This window comes from Procambarus clarkii, chromosome 47, assembly GCF_040958095.1.
Source record: "Procambarus clarkii isolate CNS0578487 chromosome 47, FALCON_Pclarkii_2.0, whole genome shotgun sequence".
Classification (NCBI taxonomy): domain Eukaryota; kingdom Metazoa; phylum Arthropoda; class Malacostraca; order Decapoda; family Cambaridae; genus Procambarus; species Procambarus clarkii.
The window spans coordinates 27,664,075-27,673,022 of NC_091196.1; the positions used below are offsets into that span (position 1 = coordinate 27,664,075).

Below are 8,948 nucleotides of genomic sequence, written 5' to 3' on the forward strand. Positions count from 1 at the left end.
CATAGGTGACAGCTTCTCCCGAGTATCAACCTACTCTGGCTTTGTGCCCTGGAGAGGCCACTCCAGACCGACAACCAAAGTTCAACTCCATAGTTTCCTGAGACTGATGGATGCCTAATTATTATTATTATATATATATATATATATATATATATATATATATATATATATATATATATATATTATATATATATATATATAAAGGGGTTAACCTCTGGTGCAATTGTAGGGACCCATAGCCTTGAAGAAGAAAATAAGTTGTCCCGCACGACCTGTTTACCATCCCTCCATGGCTGCAGGGTGACTCCATCTGGGCGTGTGTGTCTGTTATCAGGTCTGCACAACTGAGGTTCTCTTTATGCTGGACACCCAGCTGTAGCCAAACTTCCCTTGATGATGTCATTGACTTGAGATGATCATCTTGAGATGATTTCGGGGCTTAGCATCCCCGCGGCCCGGTCCTCGACCAGGCCTTCTTTTGTAACACATCCCCAGGCAATAACAGACACATCCACTAGGCTGAAGACAATAATACACACACACACACACACACACACACACACACACACACACACACACACACACACACGAGGCCGGAGCACCAAGAGAGAGACACGAGGCCGGAGCAGCAGCAGCAGACACAGACAAGGGGCTGCAGGAAACGACAAACGCAGACGGTCACGAGAGCGCTGATGACTGACGTTAATCTAAACATTTGGGATAACTAACGAGGAAGGAATGTCGGTTTGCGTCTGGTGGTAACTGGTATTAGTGACGTGTGAGTGACCGCCTCCACCATGTTTCACGGCTCCTTGTAGCGACGTGTGAGTGACCGCCTCCACCATGTCTCACAGCTCCTTGTAGCGTCGTGTGAGTGACCGCCTCCACCATGTCTCACAGCTCCTTGTAGCGTCGTGTGAGTGACCGCCTCCACCATGTCTCACAGCTCCTTGTAGCGTCGTGTGAGTGACCGCCTCCACCATGTCTCACAGCTCCTTGTAGTGACGTGTGAGTGACCGCCTCCACTATGTCTCACAGCTCCTTGTAGTGACGTGTGAGTGACCGCCTCCACCATGTCTCACAGCTCCTTGTAGTGACGTGTGAGTGACCGCCTCCACCATGTCTCACAGCTCCTTGTAGTGACGTGTGAGTGACCGCCTCCACCATGTCTCACAGCTCCTTGTAGTGACGTGTGAGTGACCGCCTCCATGTCTCACAGCTCATCAACAGAGATAAGCTACGCGTTTAGTACATTCTCTGCCAACTGAGTTAATTTGAAATTCCAGTGATAGACTTGATTAAAGTTTAGAATCTAAAAGATTCTTCTAAATACAGGCTTGGGAACAGGGTTTCAGATATATGTAACAAACTACTGTATAATGATTGGATCGATGGATTGTTTCAAGGGCAAGTTAGATATATATAAAAATGAATGAGTTTGGTTGAATTGAAACCAAATTTTCAAATCAACTCAAGTTTGGTTTGGTTGAAACAGGAACTTTATCGCCTTAACCAGTTACCTTTATTCTATTGTTGCCAAAAAACGATAACAAATCACGCTACAGATATATATTAAGTGAAATAAAATAGTAGCCACATTCTTGCAGTGCACTCTCACAACTTGCTAATGTGTTCTTGTAAGCAGTTATCATAATATCCAGTTATCATTTGCACAAATAATTACAAAAACAATGTGATGCATTTTTCTAGTTATTCACGTGAGAAGAGGAACAATAACACTGAGCGCCTAATGTTACCTAGCAGTAAAATAGGTACCTGGGTGTTAGTCAGCTGTCACGGGCTGCTTCCTGGGGGTGGAGGCCTGGTCGAGGACCGGGCCGCGGGGACACTAAAGCTCCGAAATCATCTCAAGATAACCTCAAGATAGCCTGTGAGTTTTCAAGACACTGTTCAGGAAGGAATCTAACGTCCAAATAGATAGAGATGAATGTCTCTACACATACAACCTTACACATCGGCCGTGGCTGAATGGCCAGCGCTTGGGACTTGTTATCCCAGGTTCGATCCCGGCCGCCGGCGGAAACAGACGAGTTTCTTTCACCCTAATGCACCCGTTACCTAGCAGTAAATAGGAATCTGGGAGTTAGGTGTTAGGGCTGCTTCCTGGGTGTGTGTTTGTGTACTCAATTGTCACCTAATTGTGCTCACCAAATTGTGCTTTCGGGGGTTGAGCTCTGACTCTTTGGTCCCGCCTCTCAACCGTCAATCAGCTATGTGTGCGTGTGTGTGTTAAAAAATGTGTTAGTAGTTATCTTGAGGTTATCTTGAGATGATTTCAGGGCTTTAGTGTCCCCGCGGCCCGGTCCTCGACCAGGCCTCCACCCCCAGGAAGCAGTCCGTGACAGCTGGCTAACACCCAGGTACCAATTTTACTGCTAGGTAACAGGGGCATAGGATGAAAGAAACTCTGCCCATTGTTTCTCGCCGGCGCCCGGGATCGAACCCAGGACCACAGGATCACAAGTCTTACGTGCTGTCCGCTCGGCCGACCGACTCCCTAACAAGTCAGTAACAATTGATTGATTGACAGCTGACAGGCGGGCCGAAAGAGCAAAGCTCAACCCCCGCAAGTACAATTAGTTGAATACAACCAAGTGAATATATCAAGGATCGTAAACACTCTCCAGGAAGTGCCACATAGAATTATGTCGTGCGAGAACAGTCCGTCCTCCTAAGATTGACTAACGTCAAGAAACTGTCATACTAAAGTACCCCTTTATCCCAACCTACCAGAGGACCCAAAACAGAAAACGGGACAGTATGTCAATTTCGAGAGCCGCTACCATTTTCTAGTACGACGAAATTTGGCCTTAGATAAAAATACGTCAAAATGCGACGTTCTATTAGAAGGACGGGTTGACGTAGAGAGGACGAAATAAAATTTCGTGTTCTGGAAATACGAAATAAAATTTCGTGTTCTGGAAATACGAAATAAAATTTCGTGTTCTGGAAATACGAAATAAAATTTCGTGTTCTGGAAATACGAAATAAAATTTCGTGTTCTGGAAATACGAAATAAAATTTCGTGTTCTGGAAATACGAAATAAAATTTCGTGTTCTGGAAATACGAAATAAAATTTCGTGTTCTGGAAATACGAAATAAAATTTCGTGTTCTGGAAATACGAAATAAAATTTCGTGTTCTGGAAATACGAAATAAAATTTCGTGTTCTGGAAATACGAAATAAAATTTCGTATTTCGTATTCTCAAGTTGAATGGGGTAACTTTGTGAGGACCAAGACGCTTGTCAGAACCAATAAGGTGTTACAATGATGACTGGACGTAGTGAAGGTGGTACAATGATGTCTGGACGTAGTGAAGGTGTTACAATGATGACTGGACGTAGTGAAGGTGGTACAATGATGTCTGGACGTAGTGAAGGTGTTACAATGATGACTGGACGTAGTGAAGGTGGTACAATGATGTCTGGACGTAGTGAAGGTGTTACAATGATGACTGGACGTAGTGAAGGTGGTACAATGATGTCTGGACGTAGTGAAGGTGTTACAATGATGACTGGACGTAGTGAAGGTGGTACAATGATGACTGGACGTAGTGAAGGTGGTACAATGATGTCTGGACGTAGTGAAGGTGTTACAATGATGTCTGGACGTAGTGAAGGTGGTACAATGATGACTGGACGTAGTGAAGGAATTACAATGATGTCTGGACGTAGTGAAGGTGGTACAATGATGTCTGGACGTAGTGAAGGTGGTACAATGATGTCTGGACGTAGTGAAGGTGGTACAATGATGACTGGACGTAGTGAAGGTGGTACAATGATGACTGGACGTAGTGAAGGCGTTACAATGATGATCAGTGTATTGAAGACGTTACAGTGATGATCGTATGTATGATGAATGTTACAGTAATCGTCGCATGTAATGACTGTACTTAGATGACCATGGGAACTGAATATGATACAAAGAAAAGCGTGGGGGGTAGAGAAAATGCTACAATGATTTTTCTGAAGTGATTATCCTACAATGATGTCACTGTAGGATAATCACTTCAAGAATTATATCTTGTTCTTCAATTATACATTGCTCTTATTGGACCCAAAATTTAGATTATGCAGTTAAAGTTTGATCACCATACTGTTGAATGGACAAAAATTCAATTGAACGCGTTCAACAAAGTATGACAAAGTAGAGATTGAGTAATCTTAAGAAGAGAGATTGAGAAAGCTTAAGAAGAGAGATTGAGAAAGCTTAAGAAGAGAGATTGAGAAACCTTAACTTACATTCTCTAGAACGACGAAAAATAATGGTTGACACGGCAAGTGAACAAGTGCTTGAACAGGCATAACAAGGGCGATATCAATAAGGTGTTAAGCATATCAACACACAATAAAACACGAAACAATGGAAATAAATTGGATAAGTTTAGATTCAGGAAAGACCTGGGTAAATACAGGTTTTAGATTCAGGAAATACCTGGGTAATGTCTGGTTTTAGTTTCAGGAAAGTCCTGGGTAATGACTGGTTTTAGATTCAGGAAATACCTGGGTAATGTCTGGTTTTAGATTCAGGAAAGACCTGGGTAAATACTGGTTTTAGATTCAGGAAAGACCTGGATAAATACTGGTTTGGTAACTGGGTTGTTGATTTGCGGAACAGATTACCGGGTTACGTAGTAGATGTGGGATCCCTCAATTGTTTCAAGCGAAGGTGTTCAGAAAATGCAGAAAACTTTTTGCAGTTTTCTGTAAGAAATCTAGGACCCAGCGGGCTGTGGTGGATGTGTGTGGGCCTTCTGGCCGCTCCAAGCCAAAAACAGCCTGTTGGTCCAATCTCTTACAAGTCAAGCCTGAGCTGGGTTTGACTTGTAAGGAGTAAAACTCCCAGAACCTCATCCAGGTACAGTCCACGTACGCTAGACATATATTTGAATAAGTTTGGATGAATATGAAGAGAAGCTGCCTCGTATAGGGCAATAGGCCGTCTGCAGTTTGGTTAATGTTCAAGTTCTTATGTTACAACGATGATGTTACAACAGTGAAGAATAGGGCTCCCATCTTCACTGTTGTAACATCATCATTGAAACATAAGAACTTGAACATTAACCAAACTGCAGATGGCCTATTGCCCTATACGAGGCAGTTTCTCTTCATATTCATCCAAACTGACTCCAAGAAGGAAATAAGAGGTAGTGAATAATCAACAAGAGGCGATATGTTGATACAAGAGAGTTCCTTTAGTTAAGACTTGATTGGTTGATGAAGGTTAAGCCACCCAAGAGGTGGCACGGGCATGAATAGCCCGTAGCATTTGTAAAACCATGTTGCGACTCATTTATTAATTTATGTTTTTCAAGATGAAGACGAATTGTATTTGCAATTATTGATTCAAGTAACTTTCCCACAATGGACGTTAGGCTAATTACCCGATAGTTTGACGCAAGTGATCTATCTCCTTTCTTAAAAATTGGTACCACATTAGCTACCTTCCATGACTCTGGCACTCTGCCTAACTCTATTGACGAATTAAATATGGTAGACAGTGGCTCGGAAAGCTCCTCTTTGCATTCTTTAAGCACCCTGGCAACACTTCATCGGCCTGGGGATTCGTTTGGTTTTAGTTTTACTATTGTTTAATTACATCCTCCCTGGTAACTGCTAAACTAGTCAACCTGTCTCGTCCCCACCCACATAGACTGTTCGGCTGAAGGCATATTGCTAGTTTCCTCTTTAGTAAGTACAGATATAAAATATTATTAAAAATACTACTCATCTTCTCGTCATTATCCGTTATTTGACCTGTCTCAGTTTTTAATGGACCTATCCTTTCCTAGTCTTAGTTCGAACATAAACCTGATTAGGATTTGTCTTCGCTTGCCTGCTATGCGAACTTCAGTAGTTTCTTTTTGTTTTCCTTATCTCTTTTTTAACATTTCGAACCAGTTGTACATGAATTCCTTCTTCTAAACTGACTTCCCCATTCTTAATCCTTTTGTACCACGCTCTCTTTTTACCTATAAGGTTCTTTAAATATTTGTTATCCACTTGGGATTCATTAGTATTCGACCTATTCAATTTGTAAGGTATACTACGTTCCTGTGGCTTTACTTAGAATATTCTTAAATAAGTTATATATTAAATCCACATCGAATCCCCTTTTACGTCACCTATCGCTGCGTTCATCGTTTCGCTCCTAAGATCCGGCCCACACTCCCATACCCATGACTTTCCAATCTATTTGCCCCCAAAAATTCTTAGGCTATTGAAAATCAGCTTTTCGAAACTCTGGGCACTTAACAGAATTTTCTCCTACAGGTCTACTTCCATTCTATGCTAAATCTGATTTCTTTGTGATCACTGTTCCCTAGCTCACTCCCTATTTCGATGTCATTAATTTGTGTTTCCCTGATAGTTAACACTAAATCTAAAGTATTATTTTCCCGCGTTGGTTCCTTACTGTGTTGCGTATTGAAAGGCAATTGTCAATTAATTCTAGAAAATCTTCTGCTTCATTATTCCTGTTCTTGTTAGACCAATTTATTCACTGAAAATTAAAGTCACCCATGACACAAATACTGCTAGACCTAGATGCTCTTAGATATTTCATTCCCATAGATAGCATTGCTTCCATCCTGTTCAAGTTTGGTGGCCTATATATAACTCCTTATTATAAGATTATTTGCCCTTCCGTTTAATTCTATCCAAATAGTTCTGTATGTGGCTCAGTTTTGATTCCTTCTTTGAGACTATATTTCAAATTTTCCCTAACATATATGGCTACTCCACCTCCTCAGTCGTAATATATCTGTGTGAAATAGTTTAAATCCATTTAATTGATATTCCTGCTAATAGTTCTCTATTTTCTACATTCATCCACGTTTCGGTAAGTGCAATAATATCTATTTTTTCTGTGCAGAGAAGAGTATTTAACTCGTTTATTTGTTTCTTAGACTTTCTAATGTTAGTGTAATATACCCTAAGTGAATTGTTATTTTGAGGCCCTTCTCTTTCCCTGATCATTTTGCCAATTTGTTTCTCCAACAAACACATACTTTTATTACCTCCTTCCTCCCTATCAATTCCCATACCACTATCTACTAACAGTTTAACCCAAACAAACACCTCTAAACACTGGGTCACCCCTAGGGTCAACACTTGCAGCAGAGGAGCTCCAGCATATTTCAACAATCCTAAGTATTGTAGTACAGGTTGATGGTAGTGAGTGGTGTCCCAGAGAACATAAAGGTATAGTGCTCTTGAAAAATAGGTGAGATAACAGGAAAGTGCTAAGGGAAGTGAAAAATCGGATGAGAAAAAGTTGCCCTAGTGTTTACAGTGCAGAGAAGAACATTCAAGATGGCCACTGGCAAGGGGAAAAACAAAACAGAGCTTGATTTTGAGGGATTCAATGAAGAAAGCATTGATATTAGTAGTCTACATAACAAGTTGGTAAATTTAGATACTATAGTGAACTCTCATGTAGAAATAATTAGTAAATTGAAAGAAAGTAATGACCATTTGAATAGCAAAGTTTTATGTCTTGAGGGTTTAGTGAAAGACTTGCGCAAGGATAAGAATCAATTGGAAACAAATTGCAAAGCCATGGAAGAAGAAAATAAACTCTTAAAAATAGCTGTGGAAGAAGTTAAAGTAAATTTAAACATAAATGACTACAATAGGTTAGGCAAGGAAATTCAACAGGAGAAACAGCTTTTGTCAGCACAGATGGAGGAAGTTACACAGGGAATAGAACAGTGCAAGAAAGATATGCAACTCACTTATGCACAAGTGGCCAAGGAGAAGGAAAAATAGAAGAAGCAGTAAAGGAAGTCAAACACTGCAGCAACCAAGATAAAACAAACATTAGGCTAGAAGTGAGGAAAGAATTGGCATCTAACCCGAAGTTGGTGCAAAACACAGTTGATCGGAGTAAGTCCCTGATCATTTTTGGCTGCAAAGAAAAGGCGATAACATCTAGGTCAGAAAGAGCTGTAGAAGAAGCTAAAGTAGTAGATAAAATTGTTGGCCTCGTGGAAGGTCTTACAACCATAGAGAATGTCTGCGACTACAGGAGAATAGGCAGGTCCGTAAAAGGGAAAGATCGACCTTTGAGGATCACCCTAAACGGTGCCAAACAGATGGAAGAAGTACTAAGGAATGCTAGAAAATTGCAAAGGGATGAGGATGGGAAAGGGTGGTCGTTAAGACGAGATCTTTCAAAAGAAGATAGAGAGAAGCTGAAACTGAACCTCGCGAGGCAAAACATTTAAATGAGAGCAGGAATGAAGAAGAAATAAATCTTTTTTCTACAAAGTGATAGGGGTAGGCAAACCAGTAAAGTGGTACATAAAGGCAAACCAACAAAATCAATAGAGAGAGGGGGAGTGAAGATAAGGAGAGGGGAACAAGTTCCTGAAGTTTGCATACACCAACATAGATGGAGTGAGATCGAAGATACTGGAGTTAAGTGATGTAATACAGCTGCAGACATCAGACATTGTTGCACTCACGGAGACAAAACTTGAAGATGTAATTTTAAATGAGGTCATATTCCACAAGGGGCTACTCAATTTGGAGACGGGACAGAAAAATTAGGAAAGGCGGTGGCGTTGCTGTGCTGGTAAAAGAACACCTAAAGGTGAAGGAAATAATGACTGCCAATCCACAAGAAGTTGACATAATAGCACTAGAGATCTGCTATGAGGATGATAAACTAATGATGATAAATGCATATAGTCCACCGCCAAGCAGCACATGGTCAAAGGAGGAGCTAGATAGTAAACGTGAAGGTCTTATAACATAATGAGAGAGATTATAGCGAGAGCGGATAACGATAGATCACGACTGTTGATAGTCGGTGACTTCAACTTGAAATCCATAGACTGGGAAGCATATGAAGCTAAAACAGAAGATTTTTGGACCTGTAAATTTGTAGACCTCATCCTGGAAACATTCTTGTATCAACATG

At 41.0% G+C, this 8,948-nt stretch overlaps 1 protein-coding gene across 1 annotated transcript; it reads left to right on the forward strand.

Annotated features, from left to right (window-relative positions):
• The first annotated feature begins 3,293 nt into the window (after positions 1-3,293).
• Positions 3,294-3,863, forward strand: LOC123763109 (aggrecan core protein-like). Its single transcript, XM_045750059.2, has one exon. It carries the CDS (start codon positions 3,294-3,296, stop codon positions 3,861-3,863), a length of 570 nt encoding a protein of 189 aa, XP_045606015.2.
• Positions 3,864-8,948: the final 5,085 nt, after the last annotated feature.